The sequence below is a fragment of the Drosophila teissieri genome, chromosome 2L (assembly GCF_016746235.2).
Source record: "Drosophila teissieri strain GT53w chromosome 2L, Prin_Dtei_1.1, whole genome shotgun sequence".
Classification (NCBI taxonomy): Eukaryota; Metazoa; Arthropoda; class Insecta; order Diptera; family Drosophilidae; genus Drosophila; species Drosophila teissieri.
The window spans coordinates 10,042,067-10,068,603 of NC_053029.1; the positions used below are offsets into that span (position 1 = coordinate 10,042,067).

The window sequence follows — 26,537 nt, forward strand, 5'->3', positions numbered from 1 at the left end:
TGTGCATCTGAGGCTGCTTACTATCTTAAACGTTTAGGGAAGCCGTGAAGACAGTCAAGGTTCTCCCGCCTACGTATCCAAAGATACTATGATTTCGGTAGCTCTGATTATCTTGTGCTTTTTCCCGTTTGTGCAAAATGAGTACTTTCGTCCTTCCTACCAAGTCCTTTTGCGCAAAAGGACTTCTATAGGAGATTTGATCGACGGCCACTGCTATGGGAACATCATTCAGAGCCGTCTGGTTTTAACATCAGCATCGTGTTTATTGAGTGCTAGCGAGTTCGTAAATGGAAGGGAATTGTTAAAAGCTGATGAGCTGGCAGTATCCTTTAAAGGCGAAGATTTGAACGAGTTGATATACCTTGTTGGTGGCATAGACATCTATCCAGGTTTTAATTTCTCATCGTTGGACAATGATGTAGCGATCCTAAGCCTCAGTACGCAACTACCTCTTTCTGAGCGAAACGATATTGAATGGGTATTAGTGGCTGACTACGATCTAACCGATTCTCCATTGCAGGAGGGCGTGGAATCTTACGTAAGTAACTATATCAATTTTTACAGAAATCTTAAATAAATATATTATTCCTACTACAGGCTTGGAAAAATTCTGGAGAAAATATATATCCGGGCTATGGCGTTATTCATGATAGTAATTTAGTTGGAATCATTTCCAATAGCCTGCCATCGAAAAACAAACGGGAATCTAATCTTGAAGTTCGGAACCCAAACAGGTTTACACAATTAAACCCATATTTAAGTTGGATATATACAATAATACAGAATGCAGAGATTGCGGACATTCAAAATAACAACTACAGTGCATCTCTACCTTATCGCCAAAGAAAAACCGCCGAAATAGGTAGTGTAAACAAAAAGTTATTCACTATATTTATTCTGTTGTCAAAAGTAGTTTATCGTTTGGGATTAAAAGAAACAAATAGTACGTAGAATCTTTCCACTGCTTTCCCGAGAAAGATTAACTGCATTTTGATAAGAATATTTCTCTGATAAAGCTTAAAAGATCCACTTTTAACTAGAATTTTGAGGTCTACAAATTATACCGCTTTTCTTTTGGGAAAAAGGGTTATTTTAACCTATGTATTTATCAACAATCAAACAAATATCAAATGTATTTACTAACATTTTCAATAATGATTTTCAGTTGAGGAATTCATTGAACCTGATGCGGTGTATTTTCCTGACCCAACAAATCCCAGTAAGTATTAGGATTTGTTATCCAAAACCCATAAATATTTACTTACTTAAAACAATAAAAATATTTTTTCTTTAACTTAAATTTGAATTATTTTATTTCAGTAAAAGATGACTATGAAACTGATGTAGAAGATTTGACAAATTTAGAAACTGGTTAGAACATGAATACTAAATTGTTGAATTCATTTTTGCTTTTAAAAAGGGTTTTCTATATTATAAATGAGTTTTTCCTTTCAGATGCTGTAAACGTGGAAAGCGTGCAAGAGGATTTGATAAACACACAGGACCCATGTATGTTTATTCCTTTTTATGACAAATTAATAGTGATTTGACTCCTCAAATAAGATACTTTTAATCCAATATTCCAATATTAATACCATATTACCCATAATTGTACTTCTCTTGCAGTAAACGAAAACATCGAAAGTAAGAAAGAATTCCTTAAAAACGGAGCAACCACTTTTAAAGCCAAAGGAGTTTGTGCATGGATATTTATATTTAACATACTTCTAGCGAAAACTCACAAAATAAATTTTGTCTTTTCCTAACAATTTTTCCGTTTATTTTGAAAACTTTAATAAGATAATTTTCAATAACCCAAATGTATATCTGCAAAATAACAAATATGCAGAATTAAGAATTAAATATTTAAAACATAAAATGTAAATAGCATCTGTATTGATTTTTTGAATAATAAAGTGTTTCAATTACCAAATCATCTTATCAGCTGATGCATAAAAACATCTTTTGTTTTTAGTTTCCCACAAATTTCCAATCGTTCCAGTTCCGTTAACAATTTTGCAGTGAGAAACTTACATCGAAAGAATGCGTGACACGTAGACGATTGCAAGCATTGCTCATCTCTATGAATATTTTAGTGCCATCTCTAAACTAAAAATATAAATAAAAAAAGATTTTAAAACTAAGCTGTATTATTGCCCACGCTTCTGAAGCCCAGCAGTTCTGAAAACAGTTAGCTTAAAAATGGGGCAACTTTCCTTCGAGGATGATTGCCTGATCCGAGAGCTAGATAGGTACGATTAATGCTAATCGCCCGAGTCCTGTTTAATAATATTTACGTTTCAGTCGGTACTACGGCTTTTTGGACTTGTCCAATTCGAAAAATGCGGAAATAAGGAATCTCGTTCAGCAGACCATTACGAACTTTCAAAACTACATTGCAAATGGTCAGGTGCATGAATCGAAGAACTTCAGTGATAACAAAAATGCTATACAAAAGTTTGAACCCTCAACTGAAGCAGGTGAACATATGGAAAACACATCGTCACAAAACAATGACGAGACCAAACCATTCGATAAAGATGCTAATGAAAGGGAGTCCATCATTGAAGAAAAACCCCAAGATGACAATTACGTTAACGCTCTTTGTAAACTTGGCCACCTGCATCTTCTACTCGGCGAATACTCTGAAGGTAAATAAGCATAAAGATGCACTTGTCCAGATACAATCCGTAGACTGTGCCAATGTCATCTATCGGATGCCTATTTCCTCAAAATCATATATTTGATAATAATGGCGTTGATTAACATATCGAAGTTCTGGCAAAATATTTTGTATATAGTTTAATTATTTCGAGATCGAGCTTAGGCGGGCGTGCATATCCATTTATATTTGCTTATGTAATACATAGAGTAAATAAAGTGTAGTTCCCATTTCTTTAAGTGTTTCCAAGCTCAAGAATATTGTTATAGAATACCCCATGACTGAGCTAACTGAGCTTTAACCCATTACGAAAGTTCGAGAAAGAATCGCATTGCTTGTAAAATTGTATAAATCTACTCTATTTTTTGCAGCCCTATCAGCGTACCAAAAGTACTTACGTTTTCGAGAAAACAATTACTGGACAAACCATGCATTTATTTACGGAATAGGCGTTGCTTATTTTAAGCTACGGTGCTTTAAATGGTAAGTTTACTAATTATTTTCATATTTAAGCACCTTAAATGTGTTGTTTATGAGAAATATCTTCATGTAAGGCACATACATACATTTTTGTGTACTGCACTATTTTAAAAATACATAAATAATTTTTTATTTCTAAAATTCATTAACAATTAAAAATCCAAACAATTTAATTGTTATGCCTTAATACGAATTTGATATGATTTTTCGATACGTAGATGCATGTGCAATGGAAGCATATCCATTTATTATTTAAAATAGTCGATAACTGTTATCGATGTACACGTTTCGATTTCATATCGTTCCCATTCAATCACGTTATCGCGCCTATCACATCCCTATTGTATTGATATTAAATTGTTTACTAAATAGATTCTACACGAAACAACACTGCCACTTATAGTATATATATATTTATAAACAATTCACAACGAATTAATATTAAGACTGCAGAGATTTTTTCCATTAAAAAAATGGCGTGTATTGGTTAGTTCTGGATCTTTTCACCGTTGTCTGGGTTCTAAAAAAAAAAAAACAAATGACTGTAAACATTAATACTTACAATAATATTCGTTATACCAATGAAATATGGCCAAAAACTAATATAAATATGAAGATTTTTATTGTATTCCTTTGTTTGTTTTTGCAAATTCTGTTATAAAAATACATAAATTCTCATTACATGCATGTATGTATGTACGCAGTGCGTGTGTGTGCTTGTGTCTGTGTACGAAATGCAATGTGTGCCCCCCTTTAAGGTCGTTATTTGATTTGCGGGGTTAAAATGTGTTCTTTGTTTAAATTCAATATGTTCGAGTGCTAACATTTAGGCAAACCGCGTCCGCCGCAAAAATTCAATGATTCTCTGTTCAATTCTATGTAATAAAATGCCATGAAACCGTCTGTCTCGTTTTTTTGAGTGCACACAGACATGTCTGCCGACTCGACGGCTGCAAGTTCTTTCGTTATTTATAAACAAAGCCTGCGATTTTCGTTCACATTTTAGCAGCAGATTAACATTAAAGTTCGCTTTTATACACTAATCATTACAGTTCTAGTTAAATTAAGTACATTACAAAAATTTGTTTGTTCAAATGGTTATGTATATGTATGTATGTATTAATGCGTGCATGAGTGTACGTGACTGCATGCACATACTTATGTATGCACTTATGTAAACACCGCTCACTGTAAACAATTGTTATCATTTTAAAATAAAATAAAATTACTTCATTAATTTATTTACTATTTTTTCCAGGGCCATCAAATCGTTTCAGGAGCTTTTATACCTAAGTCCCAATTTTACATGTGCAAATGAGGTCCATTTGCGTCTAGGTCTTATGCTAAAACATTGCGGGGAGTTTCATATTGCCCAAAAACATTTGCAATTGGCGCTGCTTTACACATATCCTTCGACCTTTTCAGAACTTCAGGGTAAGTATCACTAAGTAAATCTTATCAGATAATTATACATTTTTGCATATCAGTTTCATATAAATTTAAATTTAGACTGTTGTCTGAAAAGATTTTTCAGTTCTTTACTTATTGTTTCCTATCTCAAAATGGTCGTATTATTGTCGTACTATATAAATCTTATATCTAAAGAGTATTCATACATTGCATCATCGGGTAATACAATTATTTCAATCTTCTGTGATTCATTCAGAATTTTAATAATTTAAAGTACATTCACTCCGTGTCTTTACATTTATGCAAATACTTAAATTCTTTATTAATACTTTGCAGTAAAATTTCAAATCGCACACTTGTATGAAGTTCAAAACAAGCACAAGGCGGCAAAGGATGGCTACGAATTTCTTCTAAATGAGAAAAACATCTCTTTGGAGCTTAAAGCAGATGTTTATCGACAATTAGGTGAGCAAGAAAAGGATATTTTAAACTTTAATTTTAATCTTTAACTTTTCATTGACTTTGTTTAGGATGGATGTACCATTGCGTAGAATGCCTAGGCGAAAAAAAGGAACGTGAAGCAAACGCATTAAATTTTCTACAAAAATCAATTGAAGCTGACCCAAAGAGTGGACAATCATTATATTTACTAGGAAGGTGTTACGCCGGCATCAATAAGGTCCACGATGCTTTCCTAGCATACCGCAACTCGGTGGAAAAAAGTGAGGGGAATGCTGATACTTGGTGCTCAATCGGGTAAAATAACGATGAATGTTTTTGCTTTATACCTTTGTTTCCTAATTCTATACATGCATTTATAGCGTCTTATATCAGCAACAAAATCAACCCACGGATGCCCTTCAAGCTTACATATGTGCTGTGCAATTGGATAAAGACCATAAGGCCGCGTGGACCAATCTGGGTATACTTTACGAAAGCTGTGGTCAATTACGAGATGCCTATGCTTGCTACTTAAATGCAACCAAACAAATATCATTCCAGGTAGTGTATTAGTGTATTGTGTAGATATTTCATATATGTAACATACGTTTTTGCTTAAAGAAGTCTTCATTAATTCGAAAAAAACAAGTAATACGTATAAAAAAGGACTCAATAGGACTGTCTAAAGGCCTGTCTCAGAGAATCACTTTCTTGGAGGGCCAGCTCAGTCAAGCACCATTGCCGAGTATTACATCGAAGCGCCGCCAGCTGTGTTCAATCGAAGAAGCTTGGAACCTGCCAATATCATTAGAAATGAACTCTCGCCAACAACAAACTGCGCAGATGCTACCAAGACAGGTCACAAAGCAAAGTCCAGTACAGGTGAATTCAAACTTAGACCAATCAGAGGACAATTATCCAAACCATGTTTGTTAACAGGGACCGCCACCACCTTATCCGCATAGCCAACTCAGCCAAAGTCCCATACCTTCGAAACGTATTAAGGAAGATGGCCCAGGCCAACATGAATTAACACAAAACAACGGTCAGACATCTGGGCCAAATCTAAAAGGTACGTGACCAAGTTAAAATTAATGTATATTAAAGTTTTAATTCACATTCTAACATTCAAAATAGACATTTCGGAATCTTTAAACCAGCGAAACTTCAACGCCATGCCGGAGAGCAACAAAAACTCGGAGCAAAGTGTTGTAGACACCTTTGACGAAATCTCGAATGATATTTATAAACAGAATGAGTCTATTAAGCTCGAACGTTTAAGCCACGATGCACTTAGTAACAATGAGGACTCGAGGCACGATTATATTGGTGCTGACAACGCCGACCTATCAACCACGTTCAAAATACAAATGGACTCAAAGCAGTTGATGGCAGCTGTGAAGCTGCTGCCAATCGACGAACCGCCCGTGCACTGCACCATTTTGCAAGTAAATGCGCCCCCGCCATCTCCGCCTGATTGCCCACCGCAGAAACTTACGCGAGATCAACTCCTGCCACCCACACCCTCGGTTCATTTAGAAAATAAGAAGAACGCGTTCAGCCCCCAGTTACAGGAGTTTTGCCTGAAACATCCGATTGCCGTTGTACGCGGTTTGGCGGGCGCTTTGAAGCTAGATCTCGGTCTCTTTTCGACCAAAACGTTAGTGGAAGCCAACCCGGACCATAGTGTTGAGGTCCGGACACAAGTTCACCAGTCTCCCGATGAAAATTGGGACACTTCGCAGGGCAAGAGAGTCTGGGCATGCATTTCTCATCGTTCTCACACAACAATAGCCAAATATGCCCAATATCAGGCCTCCAGTTTTCAAGACAGCTTGAAGGTAATGTTCGTTGGGTGCTTCCTCTTTAACATGAATACAGTTTATTTTATCGTGTAGCTTATTTTACCGCAGGATGAAAGCGATAAAGGTTTCCCTGGCTCACAAGCAATGTCGGACTCAGACTCGAAGGACTCGGTATCCAATTCAAACATTGTTCTAAAGCGTAAAAAACACAAAATTAACAGCAAAATGTTGAGGTACTTGAAGCTCAGAGCCCATTGACGTCTGCATAACGAACTAGATGCACTTAAGTTAAATACTTTGGCTTATTTCAGGTTCGGGACCAACGTGGACCTCTCCGATGAAAAGAAATGGAAGCCACAACTTACAGAGCTACAAAAACTGCCAGCCTTTGCGCGAGTTATATCTGCTGCCAATATGCTTTCTCACGTGGGCCACGTCATATTGGGCATGAACACCGTTCAGCTGTACATGAAGGTACCCGGAAGTAGGACGCCTGGCCACCAAGAGAACAACAACTTCTGCTCAATCAACATCAACATCGGTCCCGGAGACTGTGAATGGTTTGCCGTCCCGGATGCCTACTGGGGCGGCGTTCACAATCTGTGCGAGAAGAACAACATCAGCTATTTGCACGGCTCGTGGTGGCCCGTCCTGGAAGATTTATACAAGGAGAATATACCAGTTTATAGATTTATACAAAAACCCGGAGACTTGGTTTGGGTGAATGCCGGGTAAGCAATATTTTGATTGATCATGTAAAAATTAACGTTATTTTTGCACTTACAATCGAACTAACAATTCCTGTTTGTCTGACATTTAGATGCGTGCACTGGGTTCAGTCGATCGGATGGTGCAACAACATTGCGTGGAACGTTGGACCTTTAACTGCCCGCCAGTATTCTCTTGCCATCGAGCGATATGAGTGGAATAAAGTGCAGGCTTTCAAGAGCATTGTTCCGATGGTGCATTTAAGCTGGAATCTTGCAAGGAATATTAAAGTGTCCGATACCAAACTTTTCGAGCTGATAAAGTGAGTACGCAAACAATAGTGACATCTTTTGCAGATACTATAAGGCATATAAAATTTTATATTTTCAGAATGTGTTTGCTGCAAACGCTGAAAAACGTATTACACATACAAGAGTATGTCAAATCGAAAGGTGTGGAAATACGTTTCAATGGACGCGGCAAGAACGAAGCATCCCATTACTGCGGACAATGCGAGGTATTTAAATAGTATTATTAATATATTCATATTATTATCATTAAATCATATGTGCGCTTGCAGGTTGAAGTTTTCAATGTGCTGTTCATCAAGGAGCAGGAGAAACGACACGTGGTCCACTGCCTTTCGTGCGCCCTGAAGCTATCTCCATCGCTCCAGGGTATCGTTTGCCTCGAGGAGTATCGCCTGTCTGAGCTGCAACGCGTGTACGATTCGTTTACTTTACACAGAACCCAAGGACTAGCATACACTCAGTAGTTGTAATACGATGAATCATTTTAAGTAATGCAGATTTAATATATGTATATTTTACACCGTACAATATGCTCCCTATTGTTTTGATAAAACATTACGGTACGAATATAGAGATGGGGTTCTTCGCATAAAGCCATCAGAGCTGTTTTTTCGGCTATTATGTTCGATAATTATGGATCCCACTTTGATAGCGAAACTTACCTTATGATAATCATTATATATTCAAAGCTTATGACTTAAACTATTTAGACACATCTTTTTTAGGTTAATATATACATTAAATTTATCCAAAGTTTAGAATGCGTTTTAGTTACATTGATATAAATAAATTTAATTTATAATCTTTTCAAATGACACTGAAATTAAATTCTTTTTTTATAAAATTTGTTTTTATTATTTGTCGTATGATCCCCGAATAAGTTCCAGTGTAGAGAGTAACGATAACTACTGTAATCACGATAAACCAGTTGCTTTTATTGGTGTAGCCCTGTTTTAAGCCAGCCATGTTTTTGCGAGTACTGTGCCAAAATATGAAACCACAAAGTGAACTGCACTGGCTGGTCATTGTGCTTACATTGTTTGCAGTTCTTGGATCGTCTCAAGATGATGCTGATTACTGCGCCGAGCTTTCCACGCAGTCACTGTCCAAAATTCTCGGGCAGGCATTCAATCCGCGCTACATGAGCATCGATCCGCCGGGCGAGCCCGAGGAGAAGAGCTACCATCTGGGTTACAAGCGGTCGTCGTACGAGCTGCCATTCTATGCCGATAGTGATACGATTTCAGTTAGCCACTTCCCCGCCTGGGAGACCAACCACTTTGCTTTGTTGGAGAAGAAGGAGCAACCGAGGAGCAAGAGCCTTCGCACAAGGAGCGCCTTTATGGATCGAGTGGGACATCCAAGGATCGATGGCTTTAAGCAGCGGCCGTGGGAATGCTCGTCGAAGATCAACTGGATTGACTTAGGCTTAAATTACTTTCCACGCTATATCCGTTCCATCGAGTGTATTGCCAGAAAATGTTGGTATGATCACTTTAATTGCAAGCCAAAATCATTTACAATAAAAGTTCTGCGCCGTAAAACTGGCTCATGCATTCGAATAAACGATAAATTGATTTTGATCACCGCTGAGAAGTTTGAGAATGATTATACGCAGCTCTGGATTTGGGAAGAAATAGCGGTTAACTTTTGCTGTGAATGTGTTATGCTATACTAGTAGCGCCATTTAATCAAGATTTAATTAATATACACGTTTAAAATGTCAACAAAAAACTTTAATAGCATTGGGAACAACAGATACCTTAATGGGTCTTGCATCGTACTCCTCGCCGTCGATGGAGTAAAACTTCTCGGCCATTTCACCATCCGGATGCAGTTGAATAGTCCTGCTCTTAACCACCAGGCTTGGCAAAATGTTGCTGCATGTCACTTCAGGTATTTGCTTGATGAACTGCCATCCCGGCTGCAAGGAACTTATAAACTGACTCTCCAACTCCGCAAAGTTATCCTTGTTCTGAACACAATTGATGTTTATCTGACTGGCTTCAGCGCTTCCCTCGAACTTCTTGCTGCAATTGTCATTTTTGATAAGCGGCCTCTTGGTTTCTGCCGGATTCTTCTGGTACTTTATGAAGCCTCTTGTGAACAGACCAGCGGGCTGGCCGACTTCCTGGCGCTGAACGGAAGCAGCACAGTCAACGCAGCCAGGACACGGCGGTGTGTACACATATTCGGTTTTAAGGCTCCAGTTGTCAGCAAAGGACTTTGAAGCAGCGGAAGCGTAGTGCCGCAGCGGTCCAAAGTACCAGTACTTATCCTTTGCCGCATTGATGTCCTCCAGCACACCCCAGGATAGACCATTAAGGCCGAATATGGGCTTCAACTGGCTGTCGCTGCCATCGTCTTCGTTGATCACATCGTAGCGGATCACGCTTTGGTACTGGCTCTCATCCTTGAGCATGGGTTCCAGGGCTTTGGAGAGGCTTTTTACATAGTCGACGTCCTTGACTCCAAAGATATTGATGCGCTTTGATGCGGATTGCACGGAACGTCCCAGCGGAAGAATGGTGATCGGGCAGAGATTGCCGCGCCTACGCATCAGACCAGTGACCACCTCCGATGACGTACCGTCGCCGCCGGCAACCACAATAGCATCGGGTAGTGTTGCTAGCTCTTCCACGTAGGTTTTGGCATGACCAATGTGATTCGTCCGAAGGACCTCCACGGAATATCCAGCTAAATGCAAAACCGGTTCGCAGTAGTTCTTGAACTGAAAATCTAAGGCTGGGTTAAGAACTTGGTCAGCTGTGTGCCAGCTACTTACGAACTTCTCCGATCTCTTCTTGTTGGCCACGGGATTCATAACCACCAGTACCTTCTTGGGACGATCCGACACCCAATTGGTTTGGATGTTGGAAGCGAATTCCCGCATATGTTGTTCAATCCTGGAGAGCAAATAAGAGGTTAAAGTTTCGTCGAGTTTTCACTGTTTTCTGAATGCATACTCGATATGCGTCTTTAGCGCTTGCAGCGCATAAATAGACACTGCCGCTCCGAACGTGCATTTCTTCCAATTATTCCGTATAACTCTTAAATAATTCATATTTCTTATTTAGACCAATGATTTTGATTCCACATGTATTGGTTTGAATTCACACAAACAGCTGGATTTCAGTTCGATAAGGGTATTCCAGCAAGTTTACATAAGCTTTAACATGGCAGAAACGTATGGCATTGCAACAGGAACATCGAACATGACACACTCTGTTACTTAACAGTGTATATAAATCGGTTATAAAATAAATTATTTTTTTATTCAGGCACTAAGATCTATTCATACGAATAACGCTTACTTTGAAAATGAATTAATAAATAACAGCATACATAAACACATCGCACTGGCATTTTCAATTAAATTTTTAATATATTTCGTCTTGAAGAGTTAAAACTCATTATAAAAATCTTCAACGTTTTATTCAACAAGCTATAATTGTTCAACATTATCATAGATATCCTCTAAGCCTGGGATGTTTCTTAGTTTTTCTAAAAACACGTCATATGCCTTTTGGTCTGCGGGTGATAATTGCACTACATTCTGAAAGATAATTCGTATTTAATTTCACAAAAATTTAATGTATGATGCCGCTTTACCATTGGTGAAAATATGTGTTCACTGTTTTCCACGGTGTATCCAGCCTTTTCCAAGTTTCTACTTAAGCTAGTTAAAACCACTGGACTGCACAGAAACTGTAAGAATGTAGGAAAATACATATTTTGTTGTATATAAATTAAATATTAGTAAAACCAACATACATTGACAGAACCATCGGCATTGTCAACTATTTCGATCTCTTCGGCACCAAGCTCTATAGCATCATTAGTGGCTTTATCCTCCAAACTGGGTCCGTTGAGAAGTTTGGCGGTATCATAGCGAGTTTCTATCAATCCAAAGTCCTCGAACAGGTTGCCAACATCCACGAACTCCCCTCTTGAAACATTAGAAATATATTAATTCCAACAAAATGTTGAAAATCGCGATATTACCCGGCCTTTTTGATCATCGGTGTTGCATCCATCTTAACGCCAGAAAAGTTGTCGGTATAGAATATGCATATGAGGTATACGTTTCTTTTGTACTTGATGTCGAGCCGGTACTTTTTGAGTTGCACTTTGCTGGTCTTGAATTTGTTTAGTGTGTTTTGTATGGTGCCGCTGGGCATGTTTTGCTTGAGGGCTCTCTCTATTTCCGTCCGTAAAAGGGAATTAATTGCCGGATCCGCGGAGTTGCCCTCCTGAATGGCCATTCGAATTTGCCTCGAAATTTTCGCAAACAGGGCCGCTCGGGCACCATCCTTCAGTGCTTTAGTGTGCTTGATGTTGGCCCATTTTGAATGGCCCGCCATTCCGCGAACCGGTTGATGGGCTTGGAAAATACATTTTCCAAAATGCGTGGAAAATGTGCACACATTTCGTAACATTTCAAGTTCTAGTGTTGTGATCTAAAAAGTGGACCAGTGTGACCGAAGCAGAAGGTTTAAGAAATACTTGCAACTATAAAGGTGATCTAAAATTTCAATTTTATTTACTTATATTAAATGGGGTCTTCACCAGATTTTAATAGTAAAAACATTTGTTAACTATTCAGTAATGTTGTATTTTACATACAAATTTATTAGGTAATTTTATTTAGGCTCTTTTTTCTAATTAAAGTTTTACACAGAATAACATAAACCATAAAATGTATCACGTAAATATAAGCCCCATTTCACATTAACATGAATTCAAAATATACATTTAGACATCTATTGAAATCCGATTCTATACAACTTGTAGTTGAACTTGCTTTTGAGTTAAACAGCTTGCAGCACTCTCGTAACGTATTAACTTATTCTGATGGGTTGTAGGGTCGTTATCGTAGTCCGAATTAACCACGAAAACATCGACGACATTTTCAATGGTGAACTGCTCATTTTGGAGCGTGTTGGTCAATACCAAGGGGGATATTTTAACGAGCCCCAATTTAGATGGACAGACGGATAATGGAAACTCGGCAGACTCGCCACTTTGCAGTGGGTTCAGCATGAAATCAGCACAGCCCGTGTATTGACTCTCAGCCGAAAACTTTGCAGCCAGTCGCACATTCAGTTTCATTGGATTCTCAGAGGTATTCGTCACGCGACAGTTGAACGTAAATATCGTGCCGATTTTGATTGTGTTTTTCGCATCCAATACTTCCAATCGTAGCGTTTTGCATTCAAATGGCTAAAAAAATAAGAAAATTATTAGGAATCTACTTTATACACACATTTTTATGCCTACCAATCGCTGTAGCTGACTGGTTTGCAGTCTGCCTTTTTCGCCCAGGTTCGACCTCCAAACAATATCCAGTTTTCCCACGTTATTAAATTGTCGCAGGGTATCTACGTTCTTCGCAATATCTCCTTTAGGCTGCTCGTAACATACGAAATTGTATGGATTTTTTTTAGATATTGGAGTTCAACTCATCTTACCTTAATACAATACAGAAACTGACAACTATTGTTGGGTTGCAGCATGTGTTTCACCGTGAACACAGACTCCCCATTTGGCAACGTGTTCAATGGGGTGACGGAGTAATCCTCGGAACCATCAAGTTCCACCTTTTCCAGACAGAATGGACTGGTGGTCACGTTTTGGATCTGAGCCTCCAAGTAGATTTCGTCGATTTCCGCATTGTAGAACTTGGTTTTCACATCAAGTGGCTTTAGAACTTGGAACTTGAAAAACTTTCTCAAGGATTGGGCATAGCCCGCCGGAGTCGAGTAGTTCACTTCGCAGACGAGACTGAAACGATTACAGGGTATATGAGGTCATCCTTAAGAATTCTAAAATGCTATACTATCTACTAATTAAAATCTACTCACTATTGATTTTTGTTGAGCTATTAAAATGAAAGCTTATATATGCCACTTACATGTGGGTTCCGATTTCCTTCACCTCGTATCGTATCACATCATCGATGGTTCCACCGGGCGGCAACACCACTGGGGACTTTGCGTTCTCGTGCATGGATAGGTTGATGCGTGTCGTGTTCGACTGGAGATCCGCCTTAACGGTGACGCACTCTACAGGATTAGGGGTGGTGTTGTGGACACAAATGTAGCTGGCGAATGTTTCGCCCAGGTAAATGCTGCCGAAGGACTGTGGGAGCAGCAGCACCTGACCCGCCGCCAAGGTCTCCGCACAGGCACCTGCTATTCCGTCGCTCTCCTGGGAATTGCCGAATCTCTGAACCAAATCCGTAGGCTCGCAGGTTACCACAGGTCCAAGTCCCACCAAAGTGGGCCGCATCAAACGCATAACTATGGATGGAAAAAAATTAACACTTTTGGCGATTATTTGGACTGCATTTAAAGTTTACCTTTGAGCGCCACCAAGTGTGCATCTGGATCAACCATCTCCATTTTGGATAATACTATAAACAGTGCTTATTTTAATAAAATAAATCAGCATAAAATTTACTCAGTGCGAATAACTCTGTTTACATCGGTGCGACCAAATCTATCGAACTTTATTATACCAATTCTCAGCGCACGAATATCCCTAATATACCACATAGTTAAAGAAATACCAATAATCAAATTTAAGTTTAAAAAGTAAAATTATACTTTATTATTTAAATAGTAAGTTCTCAAAACCAAGGACACAAAACTCCGTGTTCGCTTATTTATTTTGTAATAAACAATATATATTTACAACACAATCTAGTACAAAATACTTTCAATCCTTATCCTTGCAAATTCTAGATGTCATTTCTTGTAGCGGTTCCAATTCCTTGGCCGAAATCATATCAAATTCTTGCACAAAGTAGTAAAAATGTTTGTAGCAGGCATTTACGTGAGCTTCCTGAAAATTGATTAAATATTTAACAGTTTATTAAGTTGATTAGATTAACTTATGTAGCAATACGCACCGCTCCAATGCTCACAATCCGATCAAAGTGGTGAATATAAACGTGGACGAAAACACGAAACAAACGGGTTAAAATTTTCCGACTTATTGCTGAAAAATTCTTTGGGAAAGGAACATCTGAAATAATGAAGCGATTATAGAAGAGCAGTACATAGGTTATAAAGACTCTGTGTTTTCTTAAATAAATAAAGTCCCAAAATATAATAATAATAGTAAACAAGTTCCTACCCGTGGACACTGGAAAAACAGCTTCATTATTAATTTGTGTCTCAATCCAGTCCATTAAATGCTCAATGTATTTCTGGGCTGAGAGGGCGGTTGGTTTCTTGTATCTAAATTTGTAACTACATTAGTTTATGCCGTTCGGGATATCATTTACTGGACTTACAGATCTCCATCGGCCCATAAGTACTCGTATCTGGAACCGCCAGACATCGTGGGACACGTAGTTTCGTTGCAAAACTCCGAAACAGTTCCGTAGATCAAGTTTATGCGATTGAAGAAGTCCACGACTGAAATATACAACGTTTGGCATACTTTATATGTTATAAATATCGTATACTTTCTAATTCTCACCATGCACAGCCAGCCAGTCGTTGAGATTCTCCCCTTGCGGCAAACGCACCACTTGTCGCAAATTAATCCCTGACTGCAAACTAGCCTGGGCTTGCTTATGTAAGGAATACCTAATGGTTCCGGAGGCAAAGGGCTTCTTTGGTCTGAAAGTCTTTAAAATAACTTTGCAAATATATCGAGTGTATATGGTTTTGTTATTGACCAAACATACTTTGCCCTTTTGGAAGAATTCTAAAAATCCATTCAAAGCCATAATATCTTGTTGGAGATTCTGAAGGTAGTGAGAATATTTTGGCACATATGTAAGCGCTGCTTACAGCACAAACTTTTGTTAATTGAATAACAATTAACGCTTATAAATAATGTTTACATTTGTTCAGTTCTTTAGATTATTCTGTATTTTTATGCCGATTGAGAGATGGCAGAAACCATTGATAGGCTTTTCACGACTAAGTTATCGAACCCTTAGAATAATCGTTTCACATATCACTGTTCCAATCTACCAATTGGATTCACTCCCTTAATTAACAAATGTTGTTTTGTTACTTATAAATATATTTTAATTCGGTTTTAATCGATAAACAAATTAAACAAAAGTACCAAGACGATAAAAAGAGTTTAACAACTACAAATTTAAAGGCCGGTAAGAGTTGTGAATAGCAATATTGTAACAAAAATGTCTGCAGGATTTCCGTAATAACATAAATAGTAACTGTGGTACATTTATTATAAAAGTAAGATTCTTAGGCTAAATATTTAAATGTAGGTTATTCTTGTTTGAGGATTCCGAGTTCCTGAAGTAACTGGTCATTGTTGGTTGGAGTGTTGTTTTCGCCCCACTGATTATTCCATTGAATTAACTGCAATAGAGATGAGAATAAATAAATTGGTTGGACGTGGCTTGATAAGTTATATACCGACGCGCTCCAGTTCGGTACGCAGAGCAACTACAGCCTTCTCACGATCCGCCACCAGTTCCTCCAGGTACTGATACCGCAGCTTCTTGCGCGCCCGACATTCCCTAGCACTCTGTCTGCTGCGTTCTGCAAAAGAAAATACACGTAAAATAATTTTCATAGTAAATAACAGTTATTAGTGTATGGAAATGACAACAATATTATAAGCAATGACGTTCTATAAATGTTAGAAGTGTAAGATAATGTTTGTCTTACCCAGTTTGGCCTTGATGTCCAATTTTTCAGTAGACGTCTTTCTTCCCGGTTTTCGTCCTCTTTTTCCGCATTCTTTGCGCGTCTGTTTATAAATTCAATGTAAAAGATAATTATGTTACAATTTCCTTTCAATATTTTTATTCGAACGTCGAACTCAAAATCGGTTTTAAAAATTAGCGCTCTTACATGCTAACAAGCATTTGCACATATGCATGAATACATATACACATGCATATATACATGTACATTTACGTACAAACATATTCTTACTGCGCATTAAAATAATGCACTTCACGTTCAAAGCGAAAAGAATAAAACTTTTATAGTTAATAAAATATTACCGCTTGTGTCTCCTCCGTTATCGACATTTTATTACTTTGTATCTCCATATCTGCCATTATATCGCTCAAATAGTTAAACAACTTTGGAACTCTTTGTTATTATGCGTCTTTCGTAAATACTCAAGGTAACAATAACAAAACCACTACACACATAGGTGTCTATCGAAATATATCTATATAGAAACGATTGAATAGAACAATTCAAAGAACTATTGGAACCCCATATTCCAGACTAAAGCAATAAATTACAATTTAACCGAATTCACATCCTTTTGAGGATTTGATAATTTAATAGATAATCGAACCATATAAGAATAAGGTCTTTCGTAAGTAGTTATTTATATTGTCACTAGCGAAAGCTTCAGGCTTATTTTATATTAAAAACCCTTCTTATTAAATCAAGGATGCAAAGTTTTAGTAAATTTAAGTACTAAATTTGAAAGTTTTTTGCCTTAAACCGCATAGAAAAGTCGCTAAAATTTTTTAATATACATTTTTTAGTTCATTAACAGTTGTTTTTGAAATTAATTAAATTAAGGCCAAAATAAATGAAAGTCAATACTGTAAAGAAAAGTCCTTTTTTAGGGACTCTTAAACTATAAGTATATCCCAACATACGCCCAATCTCAGCGTTCCAAATCGAAGCATATTTTTAAAAATTAGCATTTTTGCAACGAGTTTAACCACCCTGGTTGAAAACTTGATATAGATACAAACGCTAAATTGTCCGGTGGTGATAACTTATTGATTATTTATTTTTCAAGGCAGCTATCCGATTTGCAGGATATCTCCGAAAACGAATCAGAAACAGTGAACTCAGATGTCCAGCATGGGTGATCAGCGCGGTACACGGGTGTACGTCGGCAATCTAACCGACAAGGTGAAAAAGGACGATCTGGAGGGGGAGTTCACAAAGTACGGCAAGCTGAATTCGGTGTGGATAGCCTTCAATCCGCCGGGTTTTGCGTTCGTGGAGTTCGAGCACCGCGACGACGCCGAAAAGGCGTGCGACATACTGAACGGATCCGAGCTGCTGGGCTCCCAGTTGCGCGTGGAGATCTCAAAGGGGCGGCCACGCCAGGGTAGGCGTGGCGGGCCAATGGACAGGGGAGGACGACGCGGCGACTTCGGCCGACACAGCATCACAAGCGGTGGGAGCGGCGGCGGTGGTTTTCGGCAGCGCGGATCCAGTGGATCCTCGAGCCGGCACACGGAGCGGGGCTATAGCTCCGGCCGATCCGGAGCGAGCAGCTATAATGGCAGAGAGGGAGGCGGCAGTGGCTTCAATCGTCGCGAGGTTTACGGCGGTGGACGAGAGAGCAGCCGCTACAGCAGCGGTAGTAGCGCCAGCTACGGACGCACTGGCGGTCAGTCGGCCGGACGCTTCAGGTCCCGCTCACCGGTGGGAAACCATCGATTCTAATGACAACACCACTCATAGTTGCTTAAGGATTGCCTATGAGTAAAGATTAATAAATAATAACTTAAGTGCGACCGTAAAACGCAGATTCAAACATTTAAAATCGTAGCATTCGATCGTTTTCGATCGTCCAACAGATTCCCACACCCCCACATCAACAAAAAAAAAAAAGAAAAAAAAAACAAACAAACTGATAGTCGTCGTCTCTTCATTATTTATTTTACGAATAACCATTAACATGACAATTGCAAGCACGTATGTAAAATCTAAGTTAAACGTAGAAAACTAGTAAGAAAAATACGCTAAGACTCGAACAACGTCAAACCAAAATCTAGAAGTACGCAATTTTAATAAAGGAAATGCGGAACAGTTTCTCGTATACATACAAGCTTTCGCAAAATAATTGGTCTAAAACATTAAAGAACTTTGAGAACTCGGAATTGTGTAGGTGTTCATTTTTACAGAACCTCTTATAACCAACCCAATAAACCCTACGAAATGAAGCAGTAAGATGTCCAAAATCGGTAAGAACGCGTTTTTAAAGATCTGCTTTGTTTCCTGGATCTCGAGAACCTAAAAAGCAATAACCGCCAAGTGTTTACAAACAGATCATTGACTTTGCATTTGCATTTGGTAAGAAATATTGCATGACTATAATCCATCGATCTAACTTATTACCTACTAAGAAGACTACTATAAAAATCTATAACTTAATGTAGTTGGGTCAAAACCGCAAAAATCTAGCCAATGCTTCAAGCGACTATCTTAAGCGCACTGGTTTTAATGTTTATACTTTATTTAATTTAACTAAATTAACAGGTCATTAGTTGGAGTATCTCTTAACGCCACTTTCAGGTTTATTAGATTGCTTCAAGTTCAAAACATAGCAAAGCAATACTTATGATAACGACGATAAGTTAGTTAGCCCAGGGGGCTGTTATATATTTGAACGAACGACTGCAGAAACTTTTTAATCGAATAACAAAGAGACAAATAAATGAGAAATTGGTTAACACGGCAAAACTCTTGTTTTAATTTATTCGTCTTCAGATCGGTTATATTTAAATTAAATTACTGTTTCGCCTAAATTATGTTTTATTCAAGTTTCGAATTATGAGCAGGATGGGAAACATTTTTTAATTTTTAGTACCTATTTAATTAATTAATAAATTTTGCGGAAACAAACAAGCCTTCCAAAAAAATGTTATTTTTACAATGTCACGATATTTTATATACATATTTTAAAAATTGCAGGTGTGCATGTGTTTTAAATATAATGAAGGAGCCTCCAATTTATTGCCTCGAAATCCAAATCATATTTACATATGTGCCAAGAATCGAATACCCATAAAAAACCTGTTGCACTTTTATCGATTGTAAATAAGAAAAGCGTGGATTACACGCAGGGTATTCCCCAAAATGATAGTTTTATCATTTTACTGTTTAAACCTATGACAAATATTAAGGTATTAGGAAATCATTCTGAAAAACCAACTATCTTATTCCAACCCAAAAATAACAAAAAAAAATATTGGTATTTGCTTCCAATTGCGGTTTTAATGAAATAGCTTCTGCTGCATCTGTTAACAGTTGTATTGGCAGTAGTGCATCTTCAATAAAAAATAGATTCATTTTTAATGACCTAATGTTTATTCTAATATTAAAACAAATGGATAGATAATTACAGGAGTCCTTGTTAAAACTAACTAGCGTCGCAAAGCTTAAAAAAAATAGTTCCATCGATGGGCTATCGATAGTTTTTGCATACACAATTTAATCGAAAAGGCCGCACGCACGTCGATAGCAATGCATGTACATTTGCTCACATCTTGTAGTGGTATCGCTCGCCGTAAACACCCTGTGGATCTCACGCTTGATAAATTAATAATACATTTAATAGAGCATGAGCGCTACTGTTTAAGTTTTACACATAATTGAAAAGTTTTATTTGAAATTTCGTGGCTTAAAGTAAAACATGTGATAGCTTTTTGAAATGCAGTAGCCAGAACCTGCTCGGTTGGAACATTTAGCTTATTGACTTAAACATACCCATATGCACATACATATGTATTAAACAGTAGGCACATATATTCGTGTGGTGCTGATAGTGTAAATGTGTAAAATGTCTGTGGAAATGTAAATATGTTTTTATTTAAACAAATATGTACATAAATGCACAAAAATCGGTGCATATATGTGCACATGCCCATCATCCATATCTGCATATTTCTGTACATGCATATGTGCTCTAACTACAATACATACCACCATTCGCAAACAGTTTGTCAAAAAAGTGTGTCTACTCGGCGAGATAAAACAAAAAATAGTTGCCAAATCAGTCGCTATGTTAAGTAATTCCAAATTACTGCTCGGTGTTTCTAAAACGGATTTTGATTTTGGTTTTCACCCATCGAAAATCGCCCGTTCAGCCAGCGAGCCCATTTAATTGCTCGGATTCGAATTGAAATCGCCGTGCGTTGGCTTCAATAAGAAAACTCTATCGACAAGTTAGTTATACACAACCAGGACCATTCGACAACCAATCTGAATGTATTATGCCAAGCGGAAGATTGTTATATTGTTTATCTCTGATAGTAATAGCCGATACATGTAAGTATGTTTCACGTGTGTGCCGCAAATGCCTGCCTGTGTGTGTGTTTGTACACCTGTGTATGTGTGTGCGTGTATGAATGTTTGTGCTAAGGATATTTGTGGATATATAAAGCGAACTCAAGTTAACTCTTTACCTGTTCCTGGGAAAACAAGTAGGGAACTATTCCTATAGAGAGTGCACTTCTGTGTGTGTATGTACGTGCTTAAATATGTATCCAAGCAAGAACTGCAAACAGGAATATATCTTACCCGAGTGAGAATTAAAGTTTATATATAAAACCCCAAATGGATCAAGTAAACAAGCCCATTATTAGTTCCATATATCCCTCTAGAATGCTTATCCACAGTAAAATTATTCAGTTCTTATTGACCATATTAGAAACCTATCTGCATTAAATGTATTGGGAATTCAATTCTCACTAGAGAACTAGCCTGATATGAGTCAATATATAGTTTTCTAACCTTCTTGGAAGATAATGTGTGCGCTTTTATTTACTTTCAGAACGTACACTTTCAAATGGAGTAAATAGAAGACAAGCACCGGTTCCCCCAAAATATTTTAATGGATGCAGCTAATCTAATTTAAAAAGACAAGTCTTTAACCTTAAAAATATGGCCAACACTATTTCGTTAATGTCCAACGTGATACGCAATGTAGTGAGTAAAAAACGTATACGATACAAAGAAAAAGGATACAATTTGGATTTAACATGTAAGTCATGGAATCAGCCCTAATCGTTGGATCACTAATTTTACTAATTACCTACCAACAGACATTTATGATAACATAATTGCCATGGGGTATCCAGCAACGGATAAACTAGAGGGCCTATACAGAAACCGTCTGGAAGATGTCTTCAAGTTTTTGGAAGAGAATCATGCCCAGCATTACAAAATATATAACCTATGCTCAGAGCGTAGCTACGACGTTGCTAAATTTCACGGGGTAATTTGAGGAAACTTTTCTGTTTGGCAGCGTAAAATGTAAAATATGCTCTTTCGTATTACAGAGAGTAGCTGTTCTACCGTTCGATGACCATAACCCTCCAACGATTGAGTTAATACAACGATTTTGCATGGATGTTGATTTATGGCTCAAGGAAGATTCGTCCAATGTTGTAGCCGTGCACTGTAAAGCTGGAAAAGGCAGAACCGGTAAGAAAGGGTGCCTTATTTTGAGCGAAAGTTCATAAAATATGTTGGCAAACTATTACTTTGGGTATTTGTAGGGCCACCACTAACCCAGTTGTTTTCATTTTAGGTACCATGATCTGTGCATATTTAGTGTTTAGTGGACTTCAAAAATCCGCTGACGATGCATTAGCGTGGTATGATGAGAAGCGTACAAAGGACCGAAAAGGTGTGACAATCCCATCTCAGCGTCGATATGTTCAGTATTTTTCCAAACTAGTTTGTTCAAGTGTTCCATATTCGAAAATAAGCCTTAACGTGAGTATTCCTAAAAGCAGCGCCACAATCCAGACAAAATTTAAATATGCCTTTTGTTTATCAGGTATGTGAAATACGGTTCTCGGAGTCCAGTTGCTTGCAAAACTTAGGCACGGTACAATGTTCAGTATCTGTATTACACGACTCAACGACAGAAAATGCAGAGCCTGATGTAAGTGTATAGCCAACGCGTTGGATTCAACTCATTGAATTTTAATTGACTGCTCGTAGCGTTAGTAAAAGATCAACCTTAGATCCTCAGATAATGAAAACTGAAGTAAAAATGTCTATTTCATGAGATCCTTTCTTTCCAACCATCACTTATATAATCCCCGAATTGTTCTTATTTTTATAATTCCAGATACTGAAAACATGGACGATTGATTTTAAAAAATCATTTGTTTTGACCATTAAACCTTATTTACCAGTTTGCGGTGATGTAAAATTTGAACTCACACAGAAATCCTCAAAGAATATCATTTGTCACTTTTGGCTAAATACATTTTTTGTGCGAAATTATTCACGTAAGTATATTAAATATCACGCAACCAATAAACGATTTCATAAGCATTCTCTTTAGCTTGCGAGTCCGATGGAACAGTTAACAAATATATACACACTTTAAGTAAATCAGAAATCGATGATGTGCATAAAGACAGAGAACATAAAACGTTTTCAGAGGAATTCAAGGTACGGCGATTCGAAGCATTTACAAAGATTCTGAGTACAACAAATTGACGACGAAATGTGATTTTCTTTTCAGATTTCAATCGTATTTGAGGCAGATAACTTTAACAATGATGTTCATGCTGAACCGTCTGAAAAGGAGAGAAATGAAAATGTTTTAAATTTCGAAAGATCAGACTATGACAACTTATCTCCAAAAAACTGCTTTCCCGAAAAAAACGTCTTAACTGCGATCGTCAATGATAATACAGCGAAAAGTCAAATAATAGAACCGTTGGATCATAAGGATATAGTTGTAAGTGAAAACTCGTTTTGCGCAGAAAATATGCTTAATCTATAAATCTAATATTCGTAGACTAAAATCCAATACGACACATCAACCAATTCAAAAAATACTTCGACTGCGTGTAAACGCAAACAGCCTAATAGCAAACCTCTTTTACCAAACTTGAATGATTCCACAAAAGAGGAACTAAAAAAAAATCATATATTTAATCAACCGTCCATTAAAAAAACTGATTTAATCAAATGGCAGAATAGTGAAGTTCATATCACCTCTGACACTCGAAGTATAAACGAAAATAAGAACATCAATTACAATTCATACATCACATGTAAACAATCCTCTCCAAAATTCAACTGTGGTACCGAAGAAGGCGAGGAAGATTGGGAATCCGGTGAGTTTGCTGCACACTATACTCTCAATGACCAGATCTCACTAAAATCTATCTGTTTTAATCAAGTAATACTGAACATTCGTTCTAATTTGACTTTAAAATTACTAAGAGTTTCGCTTCAATTGATTTCTTGACGATTACCGGTTATGTTTTGTAATTAATGGTATTCAAATTAAGATTTGTCAGATGTTAAAAGAGATAGCCTTTATAGCATACATATGTCGTCCACACATTTATATTCTTATTGACTTCGCCAGAATAATCACCCGAGACGATTTAAAAGACTTCTGGCTGAACGATCTCTTAATTTTGATGTATAATACGAAGCCACCAGAACTGGATTTATATGTCCCCAAGACTTTTACGAGTATACTAGCAGACAGGCTAACACAGATCCACTTCCTTTCACGGGGAACTGATCGGTTACAGCTGGGCTCTGCACATCTGTTTAGAACTTAATGTACATAGGTGAGTGGGAGCCCATGCCTGCGGCTCGAATGGTCAACTAACCGGCAATCCTTAATCAGTATTCGCATCGATTCTCATCAAACATCTCTCACCGCTTCATAAGTATGTGTCTTTGGGCATTTCAAGTGTCGTTCTCAAATCATTTACCAAAACTAGCATCGAACTGTCGATTTTCGACAATTTGGTCTAGCTTTTTCACTGTTGCTGTTAGAAAATATATCTCATATAGATCCTAAAGCGTCTTTTGTGTGATTCATCATCATCAAAAGTCCTCGGCTTACAACTATAAATCATTCATGCTATTTTGATATTTATCCTTCTTGAGTTTTAATTGATAAATTCATTAATTTTGTGCTAGTGATAAAGAGGTTTAAAATAAATTAATTTATAATATATTTTTCTTTAATTTCAGGTGAATCAACATACCTGTAATCAATGCTTATTACGGACTTATAATTCTTGGTGATTTAGCAAAGTAATTAAAATTGCTAAGTAATTGGCTAATCTATTCGAATTTGTAAATATACTGTATGATATTTATTTAAGTAGTTTTAACAATTATTTTAAATAAACTCATGTACATTTTGTATTGTAGATTTCATTCGAACTTTGGGTTTTTGTCTGAAACTGTGATCATTAAGGGGTAAGGGAGAAGAAAAATTTACGGTTAGAAGACACTTAATTTCATAGTTTTGTGATAAACATTATTCAACTCGAAAAGTGGAGCGAAGAAATTATTAGATATTTACTAATTTTACTGGACAAAATGAGGAAGTAGCTAAGATCAAAGAGTAATATTGGGTCCTTAAAATTTGTTAATCAATAGAGTTGTGCAAAACACCAAGCGGTAATATATAAAATGCCTTTCATTAATAAATGTTTTTAGGTTTAAATAATCTTTAGCTGCATTATTAAAAACGTGAAATCCAGAATTCAGCTTGCGTGGTAACAAAATTAGCTGCAGGAATGATTAAAATTCTTTCTACATAAGCTTTTACTCCTTATTTAAATATAAAGACATGCAACATGCAACATGCAAAAATGAACTATCTTTTCTTTCTAGTTTTCACGCTAATTTCCATTAATTCCTAGAACATATGTTGTTCCGTTTCCACATTCCAGTAAACACGCCCGAAAAGTGATGTTCACTTCGACGCTATCTTGACAGGCATATACCATTGTGTTAAATTGACGTAAACTAGACCGTCAGAATTTCGCATCTTAACGTCGACATCTAATTTTAAAAATGACTAATTATTCGGAACTTTTAAAGAAAGTTTTTAGCGATATTGGCCAGCGTTCAGCATATTCGCAGATGCTTATTGGTGTCTCATCGGGATGGTATGTGGTTATATCATTGCGGCGCATCATGTTAATTTTTAGCAAAGCCGAATTTCTAATATATGGATTTCATTATTTGTTTGCTTTAGTCTATAACTAGTAGAACCGGGCAGTAGAGATTTGTCTTAAAATATAAAACTGAATGATTAGCCGCTACACGTATTGCAAATATGTACCTATATATGTAGATGTATGAATGATTGTTTTTGTTTGAGGAATACATGAGTAAAGGTCCTCCCTTAAAGAGGAAGGAATTTAATAATCTAGCGAAATGAGTCCTTAATAGTAAATTTACAATAGATATATAATATAATTCTGCCAGGGAAGTGTATATTCTATGTTCCAATAATGAATTGCAGACTTCAAGAAATCCATAGAAGCTATTAAATTTCGCGGGCAGTTGGGTAATTTGTTTTTATCCCTAAAAATATAACAATTTTGCAGGGTCACAGGATATACAACAATGAAGATAGGCAAATTTGCTGCCTTTGCAGTTGGCGGCAGCATAATCTTGCTTGAAATCGCCCACCAAGAAGGGCTTATCAAAATAAATTGGACTAAGTTGGATAAGAGCGTGGATAAGCTTGCCGATAAAGTGGAAGCTTCGCTGGGTCGTGAAAAAAATTGGAAGGATAAGGTGAAATTGAGACAACACATTTAGATTTACTTTATATTTATGCTGACCTCTATTTGCAGACCGAAAGATATGTCGACAATCAATTAGACAGGGCGGAAAGCCTCTTAACCCGAAACAGCAAGAAAGTGGCGAAATGGTACACCAAACTGATTGGCGATGAAGAGGGTCCAAAAGTCAACGATCTTCACATATTTTTAGCATCATTTTTCGGTGGCGTTGCCCTGGGCATTGCTACTGGATAATAGAATTGTCTGATTGGCACAAAAAACATTTAAATACCATATGGTTATTACGAACAAATCTCACTTAATAAAGTTACAAAAAAGGTAATATAAACGAAAATCAGTTTGGTACTTCCTAAACATCCCAAAACTCTACGGGTTTTTGATATCTTTCGTTTTATTAAATTCTTAAACCTACTTATTTT

The 26,537-nt window shown here is 37.2% G+C and overlaps 11 protein-coding genes across 20 annotated transcripts; 6 read left to right on the forward strand and 5 right to left on the reverse strand.

Moving 5' to 3' along the window:
• Window positions 1-30: 30 nt before the first annotated feature.
• Window positions 31-1,949, forward strand: LOC122626030. The gene is made up of 6 exons (XM_043806134.1): window positions 31-538; window positions 598-862; window positions 1,166-1,219; window positions 1,321-1,371; window positions 1,456-1,509; window positions 1,627-1,949. The coding sequence occupies exons 1-6, from the start codon at window positions 89-91 to the stop codon at window positions 1,764-1,766; spliced, it is 1,014 nt and encodes a 337-aa protein (XP_043662069.1). The 5' UTR covers window positions 31-88; the 3' UTR covers window positions 1,767-1,949.
• Window positions 1,950-2,110: 161 nt separating this feature from the next.
• On the forward strand, window positions 2,111-8,342 carry LOC122611583 (lysine-specific demethylase 6A). 6 transcript variants are annotated; one of them, XM_043784765.1, is made up of 15 exons: window positions 2,111-2,252; window positions 2,305-2,651; window positions 3,034-3,145; window positions 4,401-4,576; window positions 4,889-5,017; window positions 5,083-5,308; window positions 5,374-5,554; window positions 5,615-5,875; window positions 5,933-6,065; window positions 6,131-6,834; window positions 6,892-7,031; window positions 7,110-7,529; window positions 7,619-7,828; window positions 7,897-8,023; window positions 8,087-8,342. In XM_043784765.1, exons 1-15 carry the CDS (start codon window positions 2,203-2,205, stop codon window positions 8,279-8,281), a joined length of 3,411 nt encoding a protein of 1,136 aa, XP_043640700.1. In that variant the 5' UTR covers window positions 2,111-2,202; the 3' UTR covers window positions 8,282-8,342. The 6 variants fall into 6 exon arrangements, with proteins under 6 accessions (XP_043640700.1, XP_043640702.1, XP_043640701.1 ...); XM_043784767.1 differs by having other exon boundaries at window positions 6,907-7,031; XM_043784766.1 differs by having other exon boundaries at window positions 5,618-5,875.
• Window positions 8,343-8,688: 346 nt separating this feature from the next.
• On the forward strand, window positions 8,689-9,495 carry LOC122611588 (protein trunk). The gene has a single exon (XM_043784775.1). It carries the CDS (start codon window positions 8,782-8,784, stop codon window positions 9,493-9,495), a length of 714 nt encoding a protein of 237 aa, XP_043640710.1. The 5' UTR covers window positions 8,689-8,781.
• LOC122611586 (acylglycerol kinase, mitochondrial) lies at window positions 9,466-10,944 on the reverse strand. Its single transcript, XM_043784773.1, has 3 exons — window positions 10,784-10,944; window positions 10,603-10,723; window positions 9,466-10,548 (listed from the first exon to the last, which is right to left on the reverse strand). Exons 1-3 carry the CDS (start codon window positions 10,879-10,881, stop codon window positions 9,541-9,543), a joined length of 1,227 nt encoding a protein of 408 aa, XP_043640708.1. The 5' UTR covers window positions 10,882-10,944; the 3' UTR covers window positions 9,466-9,540.
• Window positions 10,945-11,237: 293 nt separating this feature from the next.
• On the reverse strand, window positions 11,238-12,279 carry LOC122611587 (probable transcriptional regulatory protein Tlet_1011). Its single transcript, XM_043784774.1, has 4 exons — window positions 11,823-12,279; window positions 11,592-11,766; window positions 11,430-11,525; window positions 11,238-11,373 (listed from the first exon to the last, which is right to left on the reverse strand). Exons 1-4 carry the CDS (start codon window positions 12,254-12,256, stop codon window positions 11,263-11,265), a joined length of 816 nt encoding a protein of 271 aa, XP_043640709.1. The 5' UTR covers window positions 12,257-12,279; the 3' UTR covers window positions 11,238-11,262.
• Window positions 12,280-12,418: 139 nt separating this feature from the next.
• Window positions 12,419-14,319, reverse strand: LOC122611585 (probable trafficking protein particle complex subunit 13 homolog). The gene is made up of 5 exons (XM_043784772.1): window positions 14,179-14,319; window positions 13,732-14,119; window positions 13,289-13,601; window positions 13,098-13,226; window positions 12,419-13,040 (listed from the first exon to the last, which is right to left on the reverse strand). The coding sequence occupies exons 1-5, from the start codon at window positions 14,219-14,221 to the stop codon at window positions 12,597-12,599; spliced, it is 1,317 nt and encodes a 438-aa protein (XP_043640707.1). The 5' UTR covers window positions 14,222-14,319; the 3' UTR covers window positions 12,419-12,596.
• A 152-nt stretch (window positions 14,320-14,471) lies between these two features.
• On the reverse strand, window positions 14,472-15,726 carry LOC122611589 (MOB kinase activator-like 3). The gene is made up of 6 exons (XM_043784776.1): window positions 15,517-15,726; window positions 15,306-15,456; window positions 15,118-15,241; window positions 14,958-15,061; window positions 14,731-14,846; window positions 14,472-14,663 (listed from the first exon to the last, which is right to left on the reverse strand). Exons 1-6 carry the CDS (start codon window positions 15,556-15,558, stop codon window positions 14,538-14,540), a joined length of 663 nt encoding a protein of 220 aa, XP_043640711.1. The 5' UTR covers window positions 15,559-15,726; the 3' UTR covers window positions 14,472-14,537.
• Window positions 15,727-15,847: 121 nt separating this feature from the next.
• On the forward strand, window positions 15,848-18,626 carry LOC122611590 (RNA-binding protein Rsf1). Its single transcript, XM_043784777.1, has 2 exons — window positions 15,848-15,948; window positions 17,583-18,626. The coding sequence occupies exon 2, from the start codon at window positions 17,639-17,641 to the stop codon at window positions 18,239-18,241; it is 603 nt and encodes a 200-aa protein (XP_043640712.1). The 5' UTR covers window positions 15,848-15,948; window positions 17,583-17,638; the 3' UTR covers window positions 18,242-18,626.
• LOC122611592 (REPTOR-binding partner) lies at window positions 15,998-16,965 on the reverse strand. Of its 2 annotated transcripts, none has more exons than XM_043784778.1 (4): window positions 16,819-16,965; window positions 16,478-16,559; window positions 16,227-16,348; window positions 15,998-16,165 (listed from the first exon to the last, which is right to left on the reverse strand). In XM_043784778.1, exons 1-4 carry the CDS (start codon window positions 16,873-16,875, stop codon window positions 16,073-16,075), a joined length of 354 nt encoding a protein of 117 aa, XP_043640713.1. In that variant the 5' UTR covers window positions 16,876-16,965; the 3' UTR covers window positions 15,998-16,072. The 2 variants fall into 2 exon arrangements, with proteins under 2 accessions (XP_043640713.1, XP_043640714.1); XM_043784779.1 differs by having other exon boundaries at window positions 16,223-16,348.
• A 1,455-nt stretch (window positions 18,627-20,081) lies between the features above and the next one.
• LOC122611866 (phosphatidylinositol 3,4,5-trisphosphate 3-phosphatase and dual-specificity protein phosphatase PTEN) lies at window positions 20,082-24,739 on the forward strand. Of its 4 annotated transcripts, none has more exons than XR_006325567.1 (12): window positions 20,082-20,848; window positions 21,354-21,563; window positions 21,625-21,797; window positions 21,862-22,006; window positions 22,113-22,300; window positions 22,365-22,472; window positions 22,662-22,824; window positions 22,881-22,990; window positions 23,064-23,282; window positions 23,343-23,664; window positions 23,922-24,132; window positions 24,545-24,739. XR_006325567.1 is itself a non-coding variant. In XM_043785232.1 (12 exons), exons 3-12 carry the CDS (start codon window positions 21,464-21,466, stop codon window positions 24,562-24,564), a joined length of 1,548 nt encoding a protein of 515 aa, XP_043641167.1. In that variant the 5' UTR covers window positions 20,082-20,374; window positions 20,520-20,848; window positions 21,354-21,463; the 3' UTR covers window positions 24,565-24,739. The 4 variants fall into 4 exon arrangements, 3 of the variants coding, with proteins under 3 accessions (XP_043641167.1, XP_043641175.1, XP_043641185.1); XM_043785232.1 differs by lacking the exon at window positions 23,922-24,132 and having other exon boundaries at window positions 20,082-20,374; window positions 20,520-20,848; XM_043785240.1 differs by lacking the exon at window positions 23,922-24,132 and having other exon boundaries at window positions 20,082-20,362; window positions 20,520-20,848.
• Window positions 24,740-25,307: 568 nt separating this feature from the next.
• Window positions 25,308-26,452, forward strand: LOC122621745 (FUN14 domain-containing protein 2). The gene is made up of 3 exons (XM_043799721.1): window positions 25,308-25,473; window positions 25,918-26,110; window positions 26,170-26,452. Exons 1-3 carry the CDS (start codon window positions 25,379-25,381, stop codon window positions 26,350-26,352), a joined length of 471 nt encoding a protein of 156 aa, XP_043655656.1. The 5' UTR covers window positions 25,308-25,378; the 3' UTR covers window positions 26,353-26,452.
• The last annotated feature ends 85 nt before the right edge of the window (window positions 26,453-26,537 follow it).